General features: G+C 44.0%; 2 protein-coding genes across 5 annotated transcripts; both read left to right on the plus strand.

The window, feature by feature from the left end:
* The first annotated feature begins 261 nt into the window (after nucleotides 1–261).
* Nucleotides 262–3894, plus strand: rpl35a (ribosomal protein L35a). The gene is made up of 5 exons (XM_076990761.1): nucleotides 262–349; nucleotides 929–969; nucleotides 1107–1259; nucleotides 2845–2989; nucleotides 3825–3894. Exons 2-5 carry the CDS (start codon nucleotides 959–961, stop codon nucleotides 3846–3848), a joined length of 333 nt encoding a protein of 110 aa, XP_076846876.1. The 5' UTR covers nucleotides 262–349; nucleotides 929–958; the 3' UTR covers nucleotides 3849–3894.
* Nucleotides 3895–4855: 961 nt separating this feature from the next.
* Nucleotides 4856–27174, plus strand: abcc5 (ATP-binding cassette, sub-family C (CFTR/MRP), member 5). Of its 4 annotated transcripts, none has more exons than XM_076990773.1 (29): nucleotides 4856–5000; nucleotides 6076–6247; nucleotides 11145–11293; nucleotides 11531–11686; nucleotides 11792–11936; nucleotides 15614–15847; nucleotides 16632–16805; nucleotides 16891–17038; nucleotides 17156–17304; nucleotides 17397–17504; nucleotides 17665–18018; nucleotides 18309–18380; nucleotides 18505–18629; nucleotides 19421–19493; nucleotides 19852–20055; nucleotides 20155–20298; nucleotides 20445–20541; nucleotides 20734–20921; nucleotides 21445–21591; nucleotides 21846–21975; nucleotides 22302–22584; nucleotides 22999–23185; nucleotides 24023–24112; nucleotides 24288–24477; nucleotides 24613–24772; nucleotides 24936–25014; nucleotides 25159–25272; nucleotides 25474–25638; nucleotides 25917–27174. In XM_076990773.1, exons 2-29 carry the CDS (start codon nucleotides 6128–6130, stop codon nucleotides 26016–26018), a joined length of 4287 nt encoding a protein of 1428 aa, XP_076846888.1. In that variant the 5' UTR covers nucleotides 4856–5000; nucleotides 6076–6127; the 3' UTR covers nucleotides 26019–27174. The 4 variants fall into 4 exon arrangements, with proteins under 4 accessions (XP_076846888.1, XP_076846892.1, XP_076846891.1 ...); XM_076990777.1 differs by having other exon boundaries at nucleotides 20737–20921; XM_076990776.1 differs by lacking the exon at nucleotides 4856–5000 and adding an exon at nucleotides 5720–5743.
* The last annotated feature ends 208 nt before the right edge of the window (nucleotides 27175–27382 follow it).

The raw sequence follows: 27382 nt of genomic DNA on the forward strand, positions 1-27382 counted from the left end.
TAATTAGTATATTTTATATATTATATATGTATTATTATTATCTATATGAGATATTATAAATTGCAGTAAAATACACAAAATTTCTAGATAAAACATTTGCACATTACAAAAGGTAAACGGCTAACGGTTACAAGAAATTAACAAAATAAATACTAAATTACATATTGCTGCAATTCAGATACCCGTGGTAGGTTAATATAAGCTATTAGCAATTAATAAAAATCTTCCAGAAGGATTCTGACAGTATCAGAATGATTTTTAGTCAGGCGCATTTTTAGACAGTCGATCCAATATTTTCCCACAATGCCATTCGACCGCCCTTTTTCCTCCATCTTTGTTATCGTATCAGGCAAGTTGTTCCCTCACTGTGTAAAAAATATAGTTTTTAATCTGTTGTGAAGCACATTCATAGCGATAATTATTCCTGTGATTAGCTAAATATACATCTTTCATAGAATAATGCTTTTTATTGTACGTAAATATATGATGCCACAGATTTCATGTGGATTGTAAGGCAAACCTGGCTGGCTAGCTAGTCGTCTAGCTTGCGTCTTGCCTGAACCGAGACTCGGTGCCTGATTTCGTGGTTGGGTAGCCACTAAAGTTGAATTTACATTAAATTATATCAATGCCTACCTTTTGCAGTTTAAGCAGTTTGTTGTTGCATTGGTAAATTAGGTGGTGTTTTAACGACAATTGGTCATTTTCGTCTAGGCGTAGCGTTTGGCATGGTAGGTCATATAGCTGGGCTGGATTCAGTGAATTGAACGTGACTATAGTAGGCTGTAATAACTGACTAATATTGTAATGAATCCAGTCGTTGTACAAGACTAGGCCACAGACTACTGTCAAACTCCTAAATGGCTAGCTGAAGAAACGTTAATGACATGGGCACACTCGTAATATTGTTTCTTTTTGTGTTGCTTAGGGTTTTTGATCCTGGACGAAGTAGATCACAATGCCTGGAAGGTCAGTTTTTAAAACTAATCCGGAGGGGGGTGTTGGTACAAAAGCCAATTGTTAATGGTCTTCTCAGTGTTAATGGTTTTTGTTCAAACTGCTGATGTCATGTTTCCTGAACATGAACTTTTCACTTTTTACTGAAGATTGTGGTGCAAGGCCATATTTGCTGGATATAAGCGTGGTCTGAGGAACCAACGTGAGCACACTGCCCTGCTGAAGGTAGAGGGAGTCTACACTCGCGGCGAGGTTGACTTCTACCTGGGCAAGCGTTGCGCCTATGTCTACAAGGCAAAAAAGTAAGTGATTCAGGATGAACATGGCAATAGTTAAAATTGAGCTGTACATCTCTGGTCTCCTGTAGATAAAATGTCTGCATTTCTGAATACCAGTGAGTGGTATCTCCATGTGAACGAGAACATTTTAGAAGGTAAAGCTTCACAGGTGGGTGAGTGATGTTGAGATGGTTTTGTGTGCAGGACAGCTCAAGGCACTGGGAGAATCTAATCTACGTTAAATTCTTTTAATCTTTTTGCGATTGTCACAGTTTATTAAACTTTAATTCGGTTAATTATCAGGTTTAGTAGCAGCACTTCAGATTAGGTGACATTTGGAAAGCTGCTGCATATTGTATAATTTTCACATTTAAAAACTACTGCATAACTATCCAGTTACAAGCATCACAACACATGTTTTTGGCAATTATTTGCAAACTTTCTGAAGTGCTACAGCATCACGAACTGTAGCGTCTATGCAAAATGGATTCCTTCATCCTCAGCTACTTGGAATGCTGCTCGCATGCTCCTTCTGTGACCCAGAGGCAATGTTGTGGACCACTTCACTTCCACTGCCTGCTGAAGGAGACGCTTCTTAAAAATAGAGCGGAGTAGCGCGTAGAACTGACACTAGCCCCTTAGCTGGCTCCTTTTTGAAGCCTTTAATGCAGATTATTTGACTTTTTTTTTTGACTAATTATGAAGTCTGCAGATTTATGGTGTAATGGTCTGATTCACCATTGCAGGCTAGAGAAGTCATCAGCTGTTGCCCTCAGTCTTAACATTTATATTTCAGGGGATTGTGGACTCCCAGTGGAAATAATGTTTAAATGCTGTCCGTTAACTAAGACAGGATGAATATCTGAATGGGGGTCTTGGGGCTGTTTATCACAACTTAATTTGTATATGATTCCTCAGAATGGCTTGTAAAAAAAAAAACACATGGTATATGGAATATTAAGTCTTACCAATTTCTTGGCCTCGGTTATTGCTACTTTGTTTATAGTAGTTTTAAATTTGAACCACTTCACACATGCACAATGGATTTATCTGCATTCCAAACAATTGTCGTCCTTCCTTTATGGGGCAACCCCCACCCCGAAGGGTGAATTCAGTGCATTAAGTGAAGCCTCTCTACTCCTGCCCACACCCTACTTTAATGTGATGATTATAGACACACAGTGAGATCAGTACACTGCTGATCAGACAGACATGACAGAACTACACAAGACCAAGCAATGCATGTAGGGAATTCCATGAAATAAATTGACTCGATAGATCACAGTACAAGATGAAAGGATAATTGGGAGATTTGGGGAGGCTGATGTGTGGGTGTTGATTGGATTGGTTAATAAGAAAGCAAATAAGATTGTAGTAGCCCCAAACCTTTTCAGTGTGTAAAGTCTAGTGCTGAAGTGTAATTTGCTCCATGGGTACCAAAACATCACTTTATAGACACACACAGAAGCCTTACGAATAAGTTTGGCTTGACGAGGCACAGTGCGTCTTGGCATGGCTGCTAAAATTGTTAAACGACTTGAGTTCTCTGCAACTCCTGTTCACGCGTGTGCTGCTCTGACTGGGGGTTCCTGTGACGCTGTCTCCACAGGAACACGGTGACTCCTAGCGGGAAGCCCAACAAGACCCGTGTCATCTGGGGCAAGGTCACGCGTGCCCATGGCAACAGCGGAATGGTGCGGGCCAAGTTCAGCAGCAACCTGCCGGCGAAGGCCATTGGGCACAGAATACGAGTGGTGAGTAGCGCTTGGCACATCACATTGCACGCTGCTCCAAGAGTGATGGTGCACATTGCCTGGTGAAGCCCGGAGATGCCTGTCTTAACGTTAGTGCCACAAAGCGCCTTTTGGATTATGGCAAGACAGCTTATTTTGGCAGTTTGGAAATGTCTCTCGTTTTTGGACGTATACAAGCTCGAGAGCAGCTCCAGAATGTGCCGCTGTGTGTTTGCACGAGTTCTATTGGCTGGTTTGGTTCCGCACCAAAGCAGAGAAAACGCGCTCTCGGAACAATCAATGCTTACAGTGCTCGGTGGAGCAGAGTAGCAAATTAACATTGTTTTACTGAAGGACTTGGTTTGGAGTTTAAAATGTAGCCCTTCACCAAGCAGAGAAGGTGCTAGCAACCAGCACTCATGGGTTTCATCCCCAGGGAGTTGTTCAGTATGTGTGAGCATTGAAAAGTGGTTTTCATCTGATAACTTGCCAGTTTAAACTCAGTAACTTTACTCTATTTAGAGACTTGGTGACAGAGCTACTACTGAGTAATAGTGACTTGAGGTTTCTCTATCAAAGGTGACCTGTTGGGTCTAGTGTGGACAGAATGGGTGATGTAAAGTAAATTAATGATCTGTCTCACCATATCAATACCATGGCTTCTCTGTTCTAATGTGGAGAGCACAGTCTCACTTTAGTGGGATGTGGGCTATTAACATATGCAGACTATTGTTTGTTTGTTTTTTCTTTTGTGGCATTGTGTGTGTAAATGGGAGGGATTTACACTTTTAGTGCATGCATATCCTCGTTCTGATTGACCATGAATAACTCCGTCTTTCCCTTCCTTCTCTTACAGATGCTGTACCCATCCCGCGTGTAATGTGCTTTTTTGTGTACATACAATAAACAAAAATATGGTCACAGTATTGTCTGGTGTTGGCTGTTCAATATTCATCTACAGAGGGTTGAATACATCATGGGTTTCATTCAGGTATTCCTGAATTCTGTGCTTAAAATTGGAATTCGGGCTAATTGTCGGCTCCATAAATGAAAGCAGGGGTTTGTTTTGATTTCCCACAGGTTCTGCACATTTTATTTTTAAGTACCTTCAGGGCTAGTGCTCAAGCCTTTCTGCAGTTAGTGTTGAGAAAGTAAACAGATTGCAAGTTGCTCAGAAGAGTATATTGCAAGAATGAGCCCAGGAGAGATCTTGGTTTCCACTTCACTCTCCGGAGTATAACTGCACCTGAATTATGTAGTTTACATTTGCACTGAGAACAAGGATTTCAATTGCATTAGTAGAACATACATTCATCAGCTTTTGAGTCACATAGTTGATTCAACTGTATGCAGGAACTTGAGCAAAACAAAGTTTAAGACCAGCCTCAATCACCTCAGAATAGTCTTCAGTACAGTACAGTCTTTAATGCGTAAATAAGATGAATAAAGATTTCTGAAGTCAATAAGGAATGATGTTCTGGTTTGGTTGGGTCTTATTATTGTGCTGTATGTTGCCCTATTTTGTTAAGTTCTGACACCCATTTTAACGACATGAAAAGCTTGCTAACGAATTACAAATGTGGTTATATATATGCTTCGAGCAGGAAGAAAATTAAACAAATTGGTCTTTGAAAAGTAAAAATGTACACCGCTTTTCTTTGTTTGAAATGTCCAAACAATAAGAGTATGCAAAACCAACACCAGTATGATCGACTGTCTGGGATGCACAGACAAGCGTTTCGACTCGCCACCCAAGCCGAAAATACATAAAGGACTATAAAAGATTTTTTTATTCAGCAAACTCCGCCTATTTACTGTTCATGCCCATCCTTTAAGCGCCAGCCTTTTGTGGCTTGTGGGTATTGTAGTGTCATAGCTCGCCGGCACAAGGAAAGTTTACGGGGCAAAATATAACGAAACTACATTTCCCATGATTGCGCATTTCTGGCTAGCGCAAATAGATGGTTTATAACGAAGTTGTTTTGCTTCATCCTCTGTTCGTGATCTCCAGACCACCAACAGGAATACACAGGTAATTAATTAACGACACTGAACTGTGTTCCTCTTAAAACGCTGTAAAAGATGGTAGAGCAGAACACGTTTTATATTAATTTGCTAATTGTGTTTTGACGCATTCTAGGATGTTCATTAGACATTTCATTGTTTTTGGGTTTCATCACCAAAGGACAGTCCGTTAACTATGGACATTTGCCTGAATTACAAATGAAAGTACAGCTTAATTCAGAATAATAGCTGTATGTCAGTAGACTGCTTTAATTATATACACATTACATTCTGTTCGTTTCTTGCGACATTGACGCTTTAAACGCAAACGCATTTACTGTCAAATTAAACTGATGGATGTAGAATATATAGTCAGTCAGCCTGTCGCCTAAATGTTTGAAAACATTGAAAAAGGACTAAATTCACAGGGCGAAGACAAATCGCTATTTTACTAAGGTACAACAAAGAATCCTTTTGTGTATCCAATAAGCTAACGGGCTGATTTCCTGATTTAATGTTAATTGTGAATGATCACATATTAAGAACTAATTCACAATGATGATGCATACAGGGTGTAGAACCTGCTGCTGAGAGGAAACACCAGAGGTGAAGGTGGATGAACCTCTTGGTGTAGCCCACTTATCTTTCTTCTGCCGTGCTGTGTAGGCCTGCTGCTGTTGAAACCCCTTTAGACTTCCGGAACTGTTTGTACAATTGCGTGTAGCCTCAGAAGATGTGTCTAAATACATCCATGTAAAGGGGAAACGCAATGTATGTACGCCGACATTTTGGTGAACTGTTAAGGGCACGTATTCCTGGACATTGTTACTTACAGAAACTCCAGATCAGATATTAAGTAACAACATTTTGACAGTCTGCCATGTAAATGATAATAAAAAAGTATTATTTTTCATTATTATTGTTAGTAGTAGTATAATAATAATTATTATTATTATTCGCAATGCTTTTCAGTTTTATTTTTAAGGATACACAAACTGTCACATTTAAAACCAGTTTTGCAATCTCTTTTTTATAGTATTAATGTAATTTTGCCATTTGCTTTAAATTGAAATTAGTTTATTTGGATTTCATGCTGTTGACAGATAAAACTTGAGAGTGGAGGCAATTCAAGGGCTCTTATGTTGGAAAAAGAAAATGAAAGAACATGACTTGGGAAAGGAGTGTTTGGCATCTGGCCCTGGATACAGGGCCGTCCCTTCCAGAGAGGCCTTACCTGGAAGTGAAGTAAGCCACTATCAGCTGTCCAGTGTCCAGGTTAGTTGAAATCCCTCTTTCAGTCTATACTTCTGTATCTTATGTATCTTTTTATTACGAAAACCTCTGGGTTTGGGCTTCTGTCTGGGCTTCTTGCTGTTTGTGATATGTGGGCTGAACTCAGAACTGTAGGGTTCTGGGATAAGGCTGACACAGTCACTGGATGGGGAGCTAAAGAACTAGTGGCAGAGGGCAGCAGCTGTTGTTGTGTGTTTGAGCGTGATGTTGAATGCTTTGTATTTGTTTTGCCAACTCTGTTTTTGTCCTTTTTCCTCTTATCGTCAGCGTTTTGTCAGCACGATGGGAGAGGGCCTTCTGTTGCCCTCAGTCTCTCTTTGTCTTTCACTGTCAACTCCATCGCTCTCTCTTTCTCCTATTTTCTCCTTCTACCTACCACTCAGTATTCCACTGGGGCTGCCCAGTCTGAACTGTCAGTGTCTCTGATTGGCTGCTTGCTTCCTTCAGCACTCATATGCTTGAATTGTTTACATAATCGGAGCCCGCCTCCTCTGGCACTGACAGCCAATTGCACCCCTGAGTTCCGGTGATGCTTACAGCAGCCTTGGCAACCAATAGGCTGCACCCCCCCCCCCCCTCCTCCCCAGCCCCCACTCAGAGTCTCAGCAAGCTCTGCGTTTGTGCAACGTGACTGAGAAACATGAGAGACGGAGGAAAGAGGATAGACGGAGGGATGTGGCCTGCGTCCGCGCACGTGCCATGCTGCATTGCAAAATGGGCCACAGCAGGCAGCGTGCAAAGCTCCTTCATCCCTGACTGAGAAATAAAATGGCGTCTTTTTTCCCTGTAACATTTGTTCCTCAGGTATTGTTGCTTCAAGGCATCGTTGCGTTCACGCTGTGCAAAGGTGCTTGTCAAAGGTAACGTGCTTGGCCCGCCCCTCCCCCAGCCCCCCCCCCCCCCCCCCCCATCCCCACCCCAGCATATCTGATTGACCTCTTTTCATCTGCCCTTCCGCCCCCCCATGTCTGTTAGATGTTTTCGTGGGGATCTGTGCCACGAGTGAGGTCGGTTGCCAGTCTTTATTGATCCCTCTTCCTCAACATCAGTGTCCCTTTACCAGTTCTGGTTCTAGAAATCCTTTAGCCCATCAAGCAGAGTATATTTTCAGAGCATTACAGCACATCTCAGATTTTGACTGCTATAATGTTACCGATTTTCCAGCAAAATATTTTGCCATTCAGTAATAGAAGATTCTAGAATATGGTAAGATGCATGTGATTGTCCACATCTCTATATTTCTTGTCAGACCTTCTGCCCAGGGCAGTGACACTGTAGGTTTATGCATCTCACAAATAGTGAGGGACTCTTACAATGAGGCAATGAGTAGATTTAACCTTAACATGCCCGCTCACAGACCGGCTCACCAACACCAGTAATGTACAGTATGCCATTCAATGAGATCCTAAGGTCTAAGGTCATTCATGCTTGTCCTTAAAGCACATGGCAGTAAATGCACAGGTGATGTTAAGGCTGTGCAATGATTCGTGGGTGTCTATATAGCACATATTATTAAGGCTAGCTGAGCCATCTGTTCAGTGTTAATTATACAAATTGGTTTATATTTGATGGAGGTGCTCATTGATTTAGAGATCTGTCGATGGTTTGCGAACCAGCAGAGTATTGGAGCTAGCATCGTGCGAAAGTGCTACGCCTGCATTTAATCGCACTCTGGAGTACTTTGAAGAACACAGTGTTCCCTTTTCTGGGCTAATCCTGCTGGCTTTTCTTCCACCTCCACGGGTTTTAAAACATTTGAGAGTTACACACACACACACACACACACACACACACACAATCTTTGCCCGCTGGTCTGAGGACGTAGACATGTCGTCAGCAGCATTCTCCAAAGTCCCGGTGGCCAAGGGTAACAGCCTGCGTGACACGCTGTTGTCTCAGCTTGTAAAAGGGGAGCTCAAACGTTAGTGGTGTTCTCCCTGCTGTAAGACTCCTGTTTGTCATTATGTCATCATTTATGTATTGTTTGCACAACTAATATGGAACCTCAGTCCAAGGTGTCCTGTTTCTCTGGAAACCTTGTGTATTATTACACAGCAATGTTTACTACCACATCATCTTTACATACACCACTGCAGTTACTCTGGAATCTTGTTCAGAAATACATATACAAGATATACACTACCAGTCAAAGTTTGAACACACACACTAAATGCATGTTCTTAATAGTAAAAAAAGCCATTTTAATGTAATGGTTTATGCTTACATTTGTTTAGAAGACAAATATAATTTGGGAAATATATGATTTCATTTTCACACATACACACAACATTTTAAATGCACCTTCAGCACCTTTCAGAATTTTATATCCTCACTTTACAAGTGCTCTGTATATGTGAGAATGTATTTAGGGCAGATGGAAAAACATCATAGGTGTTACTTCTTGGAGCTGGTTAACAGAACACGGACACTGTGCATTAAAATATAGGATAGTTCCTTCAAAGAATCTAATATTTGTTAAATAGACCACAATAACATTTTTAATTTGTTTGCATGCTTCATTGGCTTGACATTTCCCTGTTTTTATGTCAAAAATAATAATAAATAAAGTGGTGTGCCCTAGTGCCCTAGGTGTACATACAGCTCTGGAAATATTAAGACACCGCTCCAAAATTTCTTCTCTTCATGTATGGCAGCCATTTGATTCCATTGTCTGTTGAATTCCAGCACAGGTACGCCTCATTCTGTTATTTAATATTCCACTACTATTTTATCAGCTGGACCGAATCTTAATTAACGAGCAACGTGAAAGACTGGTGGAGAGTGCTTGGGAGCAGAGACTGAAAATCCTTTCCACCAAAAATTGATTTTCAAAGTATTTGTACTGCATGGTTTTTAAAATAAATATGAACGTGTTTCCTTTTTTTGCTATATTGACCAGTTGTCGTTTTATGCAAATTAATATTCTAAATTACTGTATTTCTATTTGGAATACCATTTACCTATACATGGTAAAACCAGAGAAACTGACCATTTTGTTATGGTCTCAGTTCTTTTCATAGACCTATATGGGCAGTATGCAGGGAATGTACACTCCACAGTACACATTATACACCAAAGTCCAATCCACACTGTGCAATAATCAGCTGGATTTTGCCAAATCTCAAAATACACAAAATAATCCAAATCACGGATCACATACAAATAATTTTGGTCACGATTTAAGATGGAACGCACAATATGACGTACTCTGTGGGAGCCGCTTCAGTGACTCTCAGATCATGGATTTGTTAGTTCTGGAAGTGTCAGAATTAAATTGCAGTGTGATCATGCAGTCAGACAGAGAATTCTGACAAAGTTTTACTGGCATCATCTCATAGTGTCTGGCGTTAAAGTCTTATGAGACCAGTAAATTTGTACAGTGTAAGTCCCGTTTAAGAGACAAAGCCAAGTGTCACGAGCAAAACAGCAAGTCAGACACCCGTAAAACCAAATCGGTGGAAATAAAGAGAGTGGTGGAGATCATGATGCTGTGGTGACAACCTGAAGCAATTTAAACATCCAAAGAAAGGAATATCAAACATTGGAAAAAGTACCAGGGAATGAAACGTTTAAGCCCAAGGTTGTCCCAGTGGTGATGGGGACGCATGGTGCAGTCAGCTGTTCTGGGATCTGGAGAACTGGCTCCTCCAGGAATGACATCAATCTCAGTTCAGAAGACCACAGTCCTAAGAAAAAGCAGTAATACTGAGACGTGCCTCCATCCTCCAAGGCCTCTGGTAGAAGAACTGTGCATGTAAATAAAAATTTGAAGGGCAAAATAGGAATTTAAATGGACAAAAATTGCAGTGAGGTACACAAGGTTTCAAGAGAAAGTGTTTCAGGAAGAAGTCCTTCATCAGCTGTGCATGCAAATTTGCAACGTCTGAAACTTTGTTTCTCTGAAAAAGTGTAGTTTTGTCCACCTCTGCATCTTTTACTCCAGTACATATATATGACACATACATCAGAATAAGATTCCAGGTGAGAAGCTGGTGTGTACGTTTGTAAGAAATGTACAGATATTCAAAATTATAGTGACGTACACAATTTTTCCAGAGAAACCAAAAGTTTCACTGTGCAAATTTGCTTACACAGCTGATTAAGGACTCAGTCAGGGAGACAGCGTGGAGGTGGTGTCAAGGTTAGGGCAGGCATGGCTGCCTGTGGAAGTCATTCCCTCATCTTTACTGTTGACACGGATCCTTTTATTACCATCAGAATGGCTTCTAAGGTTTACACAGGCCTCATGTCCACCTGTCTAAAAGAAAAAGCCTTCAGTCCTGTTAGACAAGCTTTGCCGTGCCTCGAGAAAATGACCTAGACCAAACAAAGTCAAGCGGTTGATCAGGCTTGAAAAATGAGAATCTTCTTTATGTATTTCGTTGAAGGCTAAATTATATAGAGAGAAAAGGATGCAACATATAACCCGTGGTTTATTCAACCACACTGAACTCACTGGGGTGTGTGGAATCTAGAATCATGAGTCTCGGTGGCATAATGTGCATGTGACTTAAAGAGTTCTTCATTGGCCAAGTGGCGTATTGTCTCTGTGGGAATGAGTGTAAGTCATGTGAATATGCAGGGTCCAGTTAAACGACGAAGTATTAAATGATGGGTCTCTCACTAGCTTAGAGACCGGAAAATCATCTTTTTCATTTCCTGTTTTCAGTTTTGCTCTTGTAACAAATTTTCTCTACAAAAAAAAAAGCTTCAACCATGCATTTTCCAAAGCAGAAGCAAAAGTGGCCGGTTTATGACCCCGTTTGTCTGTGTGAGAGTGCCCGGTTTATGACTGCATGTCTCTCTCTCTTAGAGTGCGTGGCCTGCGTTCCTCTGGCTGATACTGCCTCCCTTATGTCTGTGTGCTCCCGTCTGACAGGATGCTTTGGAAACTGCGGCAAGGGCCGAAGGCGGCTTCCCACTGGAAGGAGGAGGTGTTTCTCACAGCAAAGAGATGGAGGAGGAGTCCAGCCGAAGCAAGTACCACCACAGCATCGGCGTTCTTAAGCCCTTCCGCTCCACCAGCAAGTACGTTTCTTTTTTTGCAGTGATTTTCCCCTAATTTCCACAGCTTCCTCAAATCGCAGTATGTAGGGCTCTAGTAAATTCCATTTGTGTGCAGTTTTAAAAGCTTCTTGTTTTATACCACAATCTTTCATCACATCTGCTAAGCAGGAGTCAGCATCTTGTCCACTTGCCTTCTCTGAGCGCACACAAAAATGTCTCCCGTTCTCCAACCCCAACCGTCTCGTGCGTGTTTTCCAGGCACCAGCACCCGGTGGACAACGCTGGTCTCTTCTCATTCATGACCTTCAGTTGGCTCACTCCGCTGGCAAAGCTCGCCCACAGGAAGGGCCAGCTCTTCCTGGAGGACGTGTGGGCCGTGTCTCGGTGGGAGAGCTGCGCCATTAACTGCAGACGGTCAGTGGCGTCCAGCGGTGGACATTCGGTACAAAAGACGAGTTTGGCGGCGGAGGGGTGGAGTCGTTTAACGGCGCGCGCGTGTGTGTGCGTGGGTGTGTGCAGGCTGATGGGCCTGTGGGAGGGGGAGGTGACTGCGCGAGGGGACCAGGCCTCCCTTCATCACGTCGTCTGGCTCTTCTGCCGCACCCGCCTTCTGCTCTCCATCCTGTGCCTCATGGTCACCCAGCTTGCCGGCTTCAGCGGCCCAGTAAGTAAAGCCATCTCAGCTTCTGCCTCTCTCTCTCTCTTTTTTCCCTCTCTCTCCCCTCCTCCTCTCGCTCCTCTATCGCTCTTTCTTTCTATACATTACTAGCTCTGAGGGCACGCCTGCCCCCTCAGGTCAATCGTTAACAGGTGAGTTCTTTTTCATGGGGCATCGCAGATGAAATCAATAGAACGTGTGCCTAAGAACCTTTTTCTTATGAGATTTACCTCTGTTACCATGTCGGTGTTCGAATGTGGCTGCCAATTTAAATATGATTATCTACTGTCATTTATATGTTCCATTTAAATAGTGCAATTTCTTTAGTGCCTTAAATGTGACATGCCAAGGGGACAGTATGATCTGTGTGATTTTCTGTATGATTTAGGATAAGCTTTAGTTCTTTTGAATCATTTAGCAGACTAGCAATCTTTGGGGTCTTTATTTTATTTATTGTGTTCTATTTCTTTCCATATTTGATTCAAAAAGTGCCAAACCGACCATTTTCTACTATGAAGGTTTCTGAATTTTCCTAATATCACCAAACATGCATTTGTTCAAGGTCAACAAATGTCTGTCTCCCGTTTGTCTGGATTCTTTAGACCTAAAATAGTTGAAGTAATATTTTCTATCATTCTGTTCAAGTGGCTGTAAGATAAAAGCTTTACAATCAAATCTATATAGTGGCCCATGATGACAAGAGTTTCAAGCAACTGTTGGTCCTTGCATTTTTAAATTAAATATTGTAATCATCAAATTTTTTTCCTTAACCCTCTAGATGTGTTTCATGTCATGAAAGAGGGTTTACTTATTCACTTAAAGGAAATTCACCTTTAAAAATTTTAATTCTGGGTTCTTCACAACACTTGCTAGGGCACTGGTGAGTATAGCAGATGTTTTAGGTCTGCATTTGTAGATTTATATATATATATAGGCCTATATATATTGAAAAGGGTCATTTCTGAAATTATGTGAAATATGTGTTTTATGTGTGATGACATCAGAGTTACAAAATTTTATTAGTGGTAAGACATGTCAATGTACTGAATTTTCAAACAAATCTCTAAATAAAGTTAAAATGATAAATACTGGACCATGGAAGCTAACCATCCAGGAATAATCAATTTCTATCTATTTTATTAGCTTCTTTCTAATCAAACCTAAAACTGTCTGTTGTTTAAAAACCAGCAGCTAAGTGTTATGTAGCCCCCAGAAGTAAAATGATTTATTTCCTTTTTTAAATCAGGCAAAAAAATATATAGACGACCTTTTTAACCAGTGAGAAGTCACTGTTTTTTCTCTCTGTCCTTAAAAAACCTAAAAAACAAAAAAAAAACTGCCTGAAATCAGCACTCAGAAGTGGCTCCAGCCTCCAGCAGTACTGACTGCAGCCACTGACTGCACTCCTCCAGCAGTACTGACTGCTCCCTGAAGTTAGGACTGGATGCCCACGCACCTCTGCGTGCGAGGGCATGGCTAGGCTAACCGTTTTGGCAAAGAAAGCTTCTGTCACTGCCTCTCCATGGGTGACGCAGCAAATCTCTGTCTCTCTCACCCTCTGGAGGACATCAGGCTACAAACCCAGGCCGTTTGTTACCTCATGGCCACAGTACAATCAGCAATTGGCTTTAGTCATCTCCGCGTATATGGGGTCAGTCAGGGAGCTCTCCTATATTTAGAACAGTTCCCCCTTAGAGACTCTCCACGATGAACAGCCCATCCAGCCCCTTTAGTTTGGAGCCGGGGTGATATATTTTGGGGCAGGGGTGGGAGTGAGGGGCATTACAGGGGGAGATGGGTGTTCGGGTGGGACTGGGCTGAAAGGTTTGCTCAGGGCGGCTATTGCTGCGGCCCCATGTGAGAGACGTGTGACAGAGGCTATTGTTTAGATTCCACAGGGTGTCCATTTTACCTGCGCGGAGAACACTGGCAGACAGAAGCGTGATGGCGCCCCGGAGGTAAGGGCATGTTTCTTATGCAGGGCTGGATCAAGAGTTACTGCTCTTTTATACCCCCCCTCCCCGCTTTCTCTCTCTCTCTCTCTCTGTTTTCTCTGTCTCTCTCTCTTACTGTCCATCTGTCTGCCTGTCTCTCTCTTCTCTCTTATGCCCACATTGCAGTGTGATGCAAAAAAAATGTCTCTTGATTTGATCCAGCAAAAAAAACAAAGAATGTGAAAGGTTGGGGAAACGATCGCTCTTCAAACTTTATAATGTGGAACGCCCGCATGCCCAGCTATAATCTGTGTGCCAATGGACCGTTGATCCACCAACCGCAGGGCTTTGACAAGTTTAAAGTGATGCCCAGATCCCCAAGGAAACTGGACTCATGTAAACTGGTGCTCTCATGTAAATGCCTTGCTCGGACTGATAAACTCTGACACTGGAGAGATGCACAGGTATGCAGGCATTTTTGAAGCCCGTCCCTCTTTTTCTCTGCCCGTCACTGGATTTTTAACCACGTTAACGGACACCTCTCGGGCGCTACCTGATCACAGTGGTCCTTTTAAAACTTTTGTTTTCTGCTCTAAGCAGAACAGTGATTTATTTTTTGTTACTGTTGTTGACCCACCAACCAGAAATAAAAGACACGTGAAAAAGAAATCGGAAAAAAGTATAAAAGGTGTCAGTCTACAGAGGACTCTTAATGTGAAAGAATAAGAGCTGATCTGAGATTTGGACAACCTTTCACCTGAACTCAGCCTGTAAACATGAAATGCTATTTTTTTTTCTCTATTTCCTGTATATTTGTTTTATTGGTCATGTTTTCTTATTCTTTTACATGAATGTGCAATGGCTGGACTTTTAATCCACTTTGAATATCCAGTTTAAAAAAATAAAATGTTGCTGCTGTGTTGAACCATATGCGAATGGTAGCACATGTTCCGAGTTTGTGTGAACAGATCCTCTGACTGCATATATGCGTGTGTGTGTGTGTGTGTGTGTGTGTGTGTGGGTGTTTGTGTGTTTTTTAAACAGATGTGTTTGCGTGCGTGCGTGTGTGTGTGTGTATGCGTGCATGCATGTGCGTGCGTGCGTGCGTGTGTGTGTGTGTGATTTTGGTTCCTTGTTCTAGTGGATCTTTCTCTTTGTCTCCTATGCTTCTGTGCTCTTTGCTCCTAATCACTGATTTAACTGATATCAATTTTCAGGTGTTAAAACAAAAGTGCGTCTCCGTCCTGTATCCCACCCTGGTGTGACTGTAGGTAAAATGTCTTTGAATCAGCAAAAAAGGGATGTGTCTGTGATACATGTTAGCAGTGCAATGTCTCTCATTTGTTCCCAACAAGGCGCTATTTCATTGTCTCTCTTGTTCTTTTTAAAGGCCAGAGAAAAGGGCCACCTAAGGTAAACGATTAGAACACAATCTCAAAATGGCTGCCGTTTCCTTTGTGTAGTAGAACTTGCTATTGCCTCACTGTCTTCTTAATGATTAGAACACTGACATTTCAGAATCGTGCAGAACCATGCAGAACCATGCGTCTAGCGCACTGTGATTTGCATTCCTGTGCCCCCCCCTCTCAGTTATGCTAGCTAGTGAGGAGGAGGAGGGTGGGAAGGGTCGCGGAGGGCGCTAGGCTAGCCGCTGTGTGGCAGAGGCAGGGACACGGCGGTGCGCGGATGTGCCCTCAGTCACGCGTGCTGTGTCCTGTCGCCCCCCTTGCTCGTCCTCCCTCTCCGCAGGCGTTTGTGGTGCGCCGGTTGCTGGAGTACACGGAGAGGGGCGAGCCGGACCTGCCCTACGGCCTGGTGCTGGTCCTGGGCCTTCTGGCCACCGAGCTGGTGCGCTCCTGGTCCCTGGCCCTCACCTGGGCGCTCAACTACCGGACGGCCACGCGGCTTCGCGGTGCCATCCTCACCATGGTCTTCCACAAGGTCCTACGTCTGCGCGGCCTGCGTGACAAGTCCATCGGAGAGGTGAGCAGGCGGGCGGAGGGAAGGCGGTAGGCTGTGTGCCATCACGTCACCTGGGCGCATTGTGCCAATGGATTTTTACTTTTTTTTTTTTTTTTGGAGAGAAAATGTTTATGAAATTCAAATTTGTTTACCGGCTTCCAAGTGCTGTGACTCTTCAGTAACTGCTGTGTTTTGAAAAAAAGATTTGAAGCTTTACTTCACCTCTCTGAGGTAAACTTAACAACTCAGCTGCTTGACAGAGGGGAAAATCAACTAATTAGAGTGCCGGTGGTGTTGAACACAAGGCGAGGTTTCAGTGCGGCCCTGCCAAACGTTTTGGACACTTTTGTCAGCGCTAGACAGAAACAATTAAGGTCAGTGAAACCTAATGCTGAAGTGAAATCCAAGCACATCTGCAGAACTGGATCTGTCGCACCACTAAACGTAAGACGTTGGTGGTAAGCACACAGTCCAAATGAGGGTTGCATTGCTCACTGGTTGCCAAATACAGTTGAGAGACTAATGACTAAATACATTACTGTTTGCCCAGAAAGGTTCTTTTATTTCCACATACATCCCAAATACTGAGCTAAGAACTCAGCTGTGTTATTTACAGAGGAAGGGGCTCACTAATTGTGCTAGGGCAGACACATTCAGGTTGGCTCAGGGTCAGAAGGTGCATAGAAAGAAGAAACTAGTTTATTACATATATAGCAGCTTCTAATACATTGGTACTAGCATAATATATGCGTATTCTGTAAAAGTTCCATATTGAGAAAATAACTTCACTCGCTGTTATGTCCAGCTGATCAACATGTGCTCAAATGATGGACAACGCATGTTTGAAGCTGCAGCAGTGGGCAGTCTGCTGGCGGGAGGCCCCCTAGTGGCCGTGCTGGGGATGGCTTACAACCTTTCTGTACTGGGGCCCACGTCTCTCCTGGGCTCTGCTGTCTTCATTCTCTTCTATCCTACTATGGTACGTATGGTCTGGCTGTGATCTACTCCCACATGGCTGACTCAGATCGTCAGCGTGACAGCCGTTTCTCCTGCCGTGCGTTCAGATGTTCAGCTCAAGACTGACAGCCTACTTCAGGAGGAAGGGGGTGGCCATCACCGACCAGCGTGTCCAAAAGATGAACGAAATCCTCAACTACATCAAGTTTATTAAGATGTATGCTTGGGTGAAGGCTTTCTCACAAACCGTGCGACGTAAGGGCCTCCGCAGTGTTCCTGTGTGTGTGCGAGCGAGTGTGTGTACTTACACATTTTTGCATTTGTCATTGGGCTGTTTGTGTCCTGTGTAAATTGTTCAACGTAATCCAACAGGAATACGAGATGAAGAACGCCAGATCCTGGAGCGCACTGGATATTTCCAGAGTATAACCGTTGGCGTGGCACCTATCGTCGTGGTGATTGCAAGCGTGGCAACTTTTTCTACTCATATGTTGCTGGGTTATGACCTCACTGCTGCTCAGGTGGGCTCCTGTACCTGAACACAATCATTCCAGGGTCATAGGCTGAGCTGAACATTCCTGTGCATTAACACTGAATGTTCACTGTCTCCCAGGCATTCACTGTCGTGACCGTCTTCAATGCCATGACCTTTGCCCTGAAGGTCACCCCATTCTCCGTTAAGTCTCTTTCCGAGGCATCGGTAGCCATGGAGAGGTTCAGGGTGAGTTCCATGTTTCTCTTTTAACCATAGTCCAAAATCCACTCAAAGTCTGTAGGGTCCCAAAGCCACGCGCTGTCCCTGTCCAGTGGCCTGCTGGCGTCCCTGTCCGGTGGCCTGCTGACGTCCCTGTCCCTGTCTGTCTCCCCGTCCTGTCCGTCAGAGCGTGCTCATGATGGCTGAGGTCAGCTCCATCCGCGACAGCCCGCAGAGCCCCGGTGTGGCTGTGGAGCTGAGCGGGGCCAGCCTGGCATGGGAGTCTGCTGGCCACAGCGCCCAGCCCACGCCCCGCGGCACGCCCTACGTGGGGCTGAGTCAGAGGACCGCCCGCAAGAAACAGCGCTCCCGCGGGGAGCCCGGCCACTGCATCATGTTGGAGGAGGAGCAACACGGGCAGCTCCTGACCGACGCCCCTGGGGAGGCGGGTCCGAGCGCAGAGGAGCACACCCTACACGTTCCCACCGTTAGCCAGCGGCTACAGAGGACCCTGCACTGTATCGACCTCACCATACAACAGGTGTAGATCACAAGTCAATCTGTGCTGACCAGACTTGGACTTTCTGGGAAAGGAGTCTTACAGATTTCGAGTATTTTTGAGGGATCCATTTTTTAGCTGCTACTTTTAAGTGTATACATAACACGCCACAAAGCAATCATGTTAGATTATATGGAATGGTATACCAACTCCGGTCTCCATAACAAGTCCAGACTTGCTGAGTCTTATGTTCTGAATGCATTATTATGAATGCAATACTAGGCTCCATTTGAAATGAGCTGTATTTTACAAACACAGTTTGTCTCCAACAGGGTAAGCTAGTTGGTATCTGTGGTAGTGTAGGCAGCGGAAAGACCTCCCTCATCTCAGCCATCCTTGGCCAGGTAAGCCAGTGTCACTTCATACGAATTCACCTACCCCACCTTAAGAACATACACAGCTGTATTTGTCATTGATAGTGAAGAGATGAACATGGCGGAGTCATCCCACCCCCTGTCTCTCACACAGATGACTCTTCTGGAAGGCACGGTGGCTGTAAGTGGAGATTTTGCATATGTGGCCCAGCAGGCTTGGATTCTCAACGCCACCCTACGTGACAACATCCTGTTCGGCAAGGAATACGAAGAAGAGAGGTGAGGTTTAGTGTCAGAGGAGAAAAACGTCTGGGAGTGACTAAAGTTCCTTCCCACCCATTTGTAAGTGCAGCCATCTAGAAGTTGCCAGTACTTCACTATAGAACTGACTCACTAGCAAGGAACTTGAATTGTGTCTGCCCTAGCGCAGTGAGCCACAACCCAGTGCACAGTGTACTACAACCCAGTGCACAGTGAACTACAACCCAGTGTTCTGCAAATTATACAGCTGAGGTATTAGCTCAGTATGTGGGATGAATGTGGAAACAAGTAGAATCAAATCAAAGAACCCTTCTGGGCAAAACAGTAATAACAGGAGATGTATTGTCATTTAGAGTCTGGGTTTCAGACATCATTGCATGATAATGTGTTCACTATTCAAGAGCTTATTGTGACCACAAGGTGCTTCTAAAAAGTCAAGTCAAGGCAACTTTGAATCAAGGCCGTTGATTCTCGCCATTACAGAATTAACATTTGAGTTGCCAATAGTAAATGGCAAGAATGATTAATAGTTCAGTCATGGTAAAATGCTTATTTAGAATTCAAATATTAAAGAAAATTCATATATATATATATATATATATATATATATATATATATATATATATATATATATTTTTTTTTTGATGGTTTGATACTAAAATTAGATTATTTTGCAAAACTGAAAAAAATTGAGAATAAACTTATTGAGACAATTTAAAGAAGGTCCTGAGACTTTGAAATCCATTCTAGTTTTGCTGTAGTAATAGAGATGCAATGTCCTCATACCCAAATACCCAAATTGTTTTTAGGTACCAGGTGGTTCTGAGTGCCTGCTGTCTGAGACAAGACATGGCATTACTTCCTAATGCAGACCTGACTGAGGTAATCCATCAGCATACATTACTTGCTGTGTATTAATAACATCATACTACAGCCTGAGTTCCCGCGTAATGGTACAAAAATTGTAGTGGATTCACTTAGTTTTTAATTTACTAGCCGAGAACTAGTCTTAGTTTAACCCATAGTAGAGTTTGACAAATTATTATATAAGGAAATGTATTGTCACTGAAATTACAAGCATTTAGTACACATACAGTAATGTGAGTTTGAGAAACGTACTTCAGCTGTTACTGGGAAGGAGTCTGCTCCCCTGGCAAGAATCATTTCTAGTGTGAGGGAAAGACTTGATACAGGTGTGGCTTCCTGTATGTCACCCCACCACTCCCCCCTCAACCTCCAGATTGGCGAGCGAGGCGCTAACCTAAGTGGGGGTCAGCGGCAGCGGATTAGCCTGGCCCGCGCTCTCTACAGCCACAGGGACACCTACGTCCTGGACGACCCCCTGAGTGCGCTCGACGCCCACGTGGGGAACCACATTTTTAACAACGCCATCAAGAAGCAGTTGCGAGGAAAGACCATCATCTTCGTTACTCACCAGCTACAGGTATGGAAGACGGTCGTGTGAAATGTAGACCGTCCCCCCGTTGGGGTGCTGCTCCGCCTTGAAAACCTGTTTACACCGGGGTGTCGTCCGTGTGTGAAGTATCTGGTGGACTGCGATGATGTGATCTTCATGAGGGAGGGGAGCATCGCAGAACAGGGCACCCACGAGGACCTGATGCATCTGAACGGTGATTACGCAGCCATGTTCAACAACCTGCAGCTTGGTGAAGCTCCGTTCGTTGAGGTGAGATGTGTGTGTAGTTTTAACATTGAGCATACAATGGTAAATGTATGCTGATTCATGATGAATCATGTTTTTACTTTATTTTCATAAATTCGACTGTTCATGGAATCACAAAAACTCCTTGCGTATTTTCTCTGTCTTAAAAGGTGCCAAACAAGGCCTCCGGGAGCTCTCTTAAGAAGCCCAGTGATAATACCAAGGCAGGGTCTGTGAAAAAGGATAAACCTCCTAGCAAGGATGATGGTAGGTGTGATCGCTGCTCAACGCTCTGCTCAAACACCAACATCTGCTAAAGTATCTGGGATATTTTATCAACGTATTTGTTAAATCCATGGAGTGCTAGTCTCGTATTCAGCCCACAAAGGAGAACGAAACAAAAATTACTGCGCCAAATGGCGTTCTTTGAAACCACACAAAAGCTCTTCATTTCTTCAGCAGGTCAGCTGATGCAAGTGGAAGAGCAGGGTAAGGGCTCTGTGCCCTGGGCCGTGTATAGAGTCTACATCCACGCCTTAGGAGGTCTGCCTGTCTTCCTCTTCATCCTGGCCCTCTTCATCCTCAACGTGGGCAGCACCTCCTTCAGTAACTGGTGGCTCAGCTACTGGATCAAACAGGGCAGTGGGGTAAGAGGCAGCGTTGTGGGGCTTGGCAGAGAACGCCGCGGGGGCTTGATGTGCTATTTTCATCTCTCTAAGGGGAGAAGAGGTTCAGCTGCCTAGGAGCAAAATTATCGTCACGTGTTGCAGATTTAGTCTTGTGGCCCATTTTAGTTGAGGGAAACTGCTGAAATAGCTATTCAAGAACTTATTTGTGTGGGGGGGGGGGAGCTGTCTGACAGCAGGTGTAAAGAGAGACAAATGTGTAAATATTTCATGTACAATTGGCCTTCAGTGTAGGTTTGCATGTTGCTTTGGGCTTTTGGAGAGTGTTTTCATGTCGTTATTTGATGATCGGTAGGAAGTCTGCCCAGACATGTCCAGGGAGTTTCCTTTACATTGTGTAAGTGCTGTTGTCATCGGTAGTCACTTGTTTCCATGGCATCTGCAAACCGGGCGTATGCCAGTGCACTTCTAAAGAACCACTGCAGTATTACACAATGTATCATGTATGTGTAACTCTGTGTACTGCTGTGTCCGCCTTGTGCAGAACACCACGGTGGTGGTGGGGAACAGCTCGGTGGTGAGTCACAGCATGCGGGACAACCCTCTGATGCAGTACTACGCCGCCGTTTACACCATGTCCATGGCCATTATGCTCCTACTCAAACTCCTGAGGGGCATCATCTTTGTAAAGGTGAGAGTCCGTTACCCAGACTAAAGATGACAGACATGTTTGCAAATTCATAATGTCTTTGTGTGGTCACAATTTTTTTTTAAACCTGCCCTGACATAATTCAAGCAACACTGAATTTATAGTTTATACTAGTTTATAGTTTATACTAAATTGACACTTTACTGTACTAAAGAGATGCCATTTCCACACACTGTTCAAGTTTATTTCTCAGCATCTCTTTTGCTGTGTATTTGATGGCGTTGTGTTTCTGTCAGGGAACTCTACGAGCCTCCTCTAGGCTCCACGAGGAACTCTTCCAGAAGATTCTCCGTAGCCCTATGAAGTTCTTTGACACCACACCCACAGCCCGGATCCTCAACCGCTTCTCCAAGGATATGGATGAAGGTAAAACCTGACACAGGCCATAAAAACGTCAGACATGTACAGTTAAAGTTTTTAGTTTTTTTAGTCGTTTATATCTGTTGTCATCCTGAGTCCTGATATTACTGAATAAGCAATACTATGTATTCTACAGTCTGCTACTGAGGAAAATATTGTGCAGTTATCTACCATTGTACAGTTAATACATATTGGTTGCAGGGATGAAACAAACCTGTAGACTGGTTAAGAAGCAGGATATTATTTTAAGAAAGGCTGCCAGCCACTGCCGGTTATTTTAATTCCACATCTGACATGTGGATGTCTCTCTCCCGTCTCCTCGGCCGTCTCAGTGGACACGCGCCTGCCGTTCCAGGCGGAGATGTTCATCCAGAACGTGATCCTGGTGCTCTTCTGCCTGGCCGTGATCAGCAGCGTGTTCCCCTGGTTCCTGGTGGCGGTGGGCCCGCTGGTGCTCCTCTTCATCCTGCTCCACGCCGTGTCCCGCGTCTTCATACGGGAGCTCAAGCGGCTGGACAACGTCACGCAGTCGCCCTTCCTCTCCCACATCGCCTCCAGCATCCAGGGCCTGAGTACAGTGCACGCCTACGGCAAAGGGGACGAGTTCCTCCACAGGTTGGCTTTTAGGCTCAAGCCAAAGTAGATCCCCCCCACCCCGTGTTTCTGCATGTCTGTGACGGACTGGCACCATGTCCAGGGTTGCTTCCCTTGTGCCCTAATCTGCCCAGATAGGCTCCGCCCCCACCACCCTGAACAAGATTAAGTAGTTCAGCCAATGAATGCACGTGCATCTGCATACTCTTCTTGCATTACTGTTTTACTTCATGCAGGCATTTTGTACACATAGCATGTAGTTCAGTCTTGGATGACTAAACGCATTTAATATTAATGCACGTCTGAATCAGTCGTCAGATATTTATGAGCGAAAGAGAGTATTGGAGCAGGGGAAAGACTTAAGAACGATGCCTGCACACCTGATCCAGTTAAACGAGGACTCCTGGATTTGTCATCGCCGGTCTCTCTCTCCAGGTACCAGGAGCTGCTAGATCAGAACCAGGCCCCGTTCTATCTGTTCAGCTGCGCAATGCGCTGGCTGGCCGTGCGTCTGGATGTGATCAGTGTTGCTCTCATCAGCATCACGGCCCTGATGATCGTCCTGATGCACGGGAAGATCCCCCCCGCTTACGCAGGCCTGGCCATCTCCTACGCTGTGCAGGTAACGACCAAGATGGGGTGAAGGGGTTCGGGGTGTGAAAATAGAAGGATCGCACAGCACTAATCACATTTTGAAGCCTTTTTACTTGAGTCACTCCCGCCATTACTAAAGCAGCTGGTGGTATGCGCTCAACCATTTATATAACGGTGCTCTGTTTAACACCGTATTTCTAATATTTCAAATCAGTTTACATTAACTTATGTGTCAAGGTATTTGAATAACAGTTATACATATGAACAACAGTTTTTCGTTTTCATCTGACTCTTTTGTAAACACTCGGGTTTTGTGGGTTGTTTTTTATTCTGCAATATGATTCTCACTGAGTGATCACTTTATTAGAAATTATTTATTATTTATGACATTATTATCGTGCCTCATAACTGTACCAAGTAGGGTGGCCTACATCTTATATTTGACTGAAAGAATGTGAGACTGTATGTAATTCTCTGCAGACAACGCTATCTTAAGTTTCCTGACTGTATTAAAGCCCAGAACCCTGCGTGTGTCAAACTTTAATAGACTCTCCTGTCAATGACCGGTTTTGACTGAAGGGCAGGTGTTAGCAAGTTTTATAATACACCAGATACACCATCTGCCCTTTTTTCAAAGCAGATAATTCATGAAAGAGGCCACAGCAGACGTTGCACAGTTGTGCAGAGAACAAGACAGGTTTCCCTGAGTCAGCTAGCTTCTGAGAATACTTTAGGTACCAGAGAGGGCTAGACTGGGTCTGGGTAGGGTAGAATGCATACATTTTAAAATCCACCTCCGAATATGCAGCCATCACCATAGAATATGATATGAAAATAATAACTAGCTCCTTTCCAACCTTGGCAGCTGACGGGCCTGTTCCAGTTCACTGTGCGCCTGGCTTCCGAGACCGAGGCTCGCTTTACCTCGGTTGAGAGAATCCATCACTATATCAAGGTACCGGTCTCTATGGATCCTCTATTTGTAGTCTGATACCGACACCATGTCCAAGATGTTGATCTTGGGTGACTGACTAGCTTCGCCACCTGTAGGGTCACGCGTTTGGAACCTCGTTTCATCATTGTTGTGTTTTTTTGTTTTGGTCTTTTCATCCCACCTTCCTCTTCCTCAGTCTCTGTCACTGGAGGCTCCAGCGAGGGTGAAGAACAAGGCCCCCCCTCCAGACTGGCCACAGGAGGGCGAGGTGATGTTCGATGGGGTAGAGATGCGCTACAGAGAGAACCTTCCCCTGGTACTGAAGAAGCTGTCCTGCACAATACGTCCCAAGGAGAAGATTGGGATTGTGGGACGAACAGGCTCAGGTCAGTGGGCCTCTCCATTTTGCCATACTTCAAAGAAGTCTTTGGGTTTTCCCTTATTAGTCAGGCGATCTTTAGTGCGGACGGCAGAGCTATGAGGCGTATATGTGTGACCTCGTATGCGTGCCGTGTGGTCAGGGAAGTCCTCCTTGGGAATGGTCCTGTTCCGGCTGGTAGAGCCATGCGGCGGCACCATTAAGATCGACGGCGTCAACATCGGCGACATCGGCCTTGCTGATTTACGCAGCAAGCTGTCCATCATCCCGCAGGAGCCCGTTCTTTTCAGTGGTACTGTCAGGTCCGTCCTCCTGTGTCTTTCATTATGTGACGCTATTCTTATGCACTTCTAAATACTCAATAACTTGTCATTTCAAGGTGATGCCGATTTTCAGGTTTTTTTTTCCACTGGATTTTTATCTTTGATTAGTCAGTTTAATTGCTGTAATTTTTCCCCCTGACAGATCTAACCTTGATCCATTCAACCAGTACTCAGAGGAACAGATCTGGGACGCCCTAGAGAGGACACACATGAAGGAGTGTGTAAGTCACCAGGCAAAAAGCCTTCACAGTCAATGTAGAGTCTTTCTCAGTATTTGTCTCTCTCTGACACACACACACACACACACACACACACACGCACGCACATACACATCTCATCTCTCACTTTTACCTTTCTAACTCCAGGTGTCTCAACTGCCACTGAAGCTGGAGTCAGAAGTTGTGGAAAATGGGGAGAACTTTTCGGTGGGTGAGAGGCAGCTGCTGTGTGTGGCCAGAGCATTGCTGAGACAGTGCAAGGTGAGCCACGTCCATCACGTCCCTTTATTTCGTAAACGCCACTGACCTTCTCAACCTGGCATCCATCTGCAAGGCCGCCAGTGTGTAGTGGAAGGGGTCTGGGAAAATGGTGGACGTTTCACTGACCACCATGTCTCTCCTCAGAGCTCTGTTGTGTTTCTCCACAAGGGTCATTTGACCTCTTCCCTCTGATTCTGCCAGATCTTGATCCTGGACGAGGCCACTGCTGCTATGGACACAGAAACAGATTCCCTCATTCAGGAGACAATTCGGAGTTCCTTCCAAGACTGCACCACATTAACCATCGCACACAGACTCCACACAGTGCTCAACTGTGATCGTATCATCGTGCTCAACCAGGGCCAGGTAACTTGTGACTCATCACTCACTTATGGCTTGGGAAAAAAAACAAGCATTTAGCCATAAATCCCAGATTTTGGGTGGTAAAAAAAATCTCAGTATTCAACATGTATGGAATTATTGTGGCAATATTAACCAATGTGCAAGACTGACCCTGTGGTCACCATATATGTTTAGTTTTGTTAGTATAGATTGCCAGACAGCCCCACCCCAGTCTCAAATCGAAGGCTTTGTAGTGTCGGTTTTTAACACTAATTTGCATTTTTGTTCTTTGTGTGACCCAGGTTGTGGAATTCGATGAGCCATCTGTGCTTCTGGCCAATGAGAACTCTCGATTTTGTGCCATGCTGGCTGCGGTGGAGAATAAGGTTTCTGTGAGAGGTTGAAAGAAGCCCAGGCTAAGTGTGTGCACATTAGGATGGAGGGAAAATATACAATTCCTTTACTGAATATTTCAGCCTTTGGTGCTTCAGTGTCACTCCTCTTCTGAAGGCTCTTATGTCTGTAGAGGGGGAATATTGTGTCTCCATGGAGACTGTTCACAGAACATGCCTGTTCAAATGTACTAATCGTTAGCTGAAATGGTCAGGTCACCAAACACTGATACTGTAATGATATTTTGCATTGTATAAGAGGACATTGGTTTTCATGTAGCTCCATTCATGCAAACTGGTGTATTTCATAGAGTATATCTATACATATATATTATATATTTTCACTGGGGAAAGGGTGTATCCAGAGTCCTTAAGCACTGGCCCTGTTTGTGTAAGTAATGTCTCATGTACACCCTGCTGTATCATAACAATTAGTGTCTGATATTTTTTGTCAACTTGATTGTCTTGAGTGTATATGTATATTCTGATATCTTGTGACTTGAACCCTGAATCTTGGCACAGGTCGTTTTTGCCCACAGGAGCTTTTTGATGGCACGAAGTAGACGGGACTTATAAATGGACACAGTGCTGCTTATTCACTGAATCCTTGCTTCACACATCAAGGATACAGTCTCATGTTAGCTAAGAGGCCTTGTACATGTACAGCCAATCTCTTCACTCTTACATTCTTCTGTGTTTTGTATTGTCTGATCATCTGATTGTTTTAATCATCTGTGGCATTATTTGCTTTCACAGACGGAAAAGCTCATCAACCCATTCTGTTGATGTGAGGTCTGATATTTTCTTCTTCGTTTTTTAGATGCTTTTTAAGCACAACCGTGTACTTTATCGGGCCAAGTTCTTTTTGGTCATATAGCATACCCCCTCCCCCCTCTTGGAGTGGACCTATCACAGCAAAGTTGTGAAGAGTAACCCCCTCTGGATGAAACTCCAGTTATCAGGCGGTGAAGGTCATTTGTGGTTGAGATGAAAACGGATCAGATTACATGCCTGCCACCTCAGCAGAGCGTGCAAAATGTCTGTCTGTTGTTTTCATTTCTTTCCATAGCCTTAGCATGATTTCTTAATCACCTTTGTGAAGAGGGTAAGATGAGGGGATTGAAGAATAAAAACCCTCTGTTGTGTTAATAAAATTATTTTAGGTTTATTCCACCTGTGTCATTGTGTTTATTAAAGAGGATGGGGAATAAATTATGGCCAAAGATGAGAGCAGACTCATGCTTGCATTTCAGTCACTGCCATTGCGTACTGTAATGAGATTGTAGTCTTTGGTTATAGAGAGGAAGTACATTTTCACATCACGTGTTTTTAGTCGCAGGGTCATACACTGAGGGGCTCCTATCACGTATTTACAA

This window comes from Brachyhypopomus gauderio, chromosome 2 (genome assembly GCF_052324685.1).
Source record: "Brachyhypopomus gauderio isolate BG-103 chromosome 2, BGAUD_0.2, whole genome shotgun sequence".
In the NCBI taxonomy this organism is placed as follows: domain Eukaryota; kingdom Metazoa; phylum Chordata; class Actinopteri; order Gymnotiformes; family Hypopomidae; genus Brachyhypopomus; species Brachyhypopomus gauderio.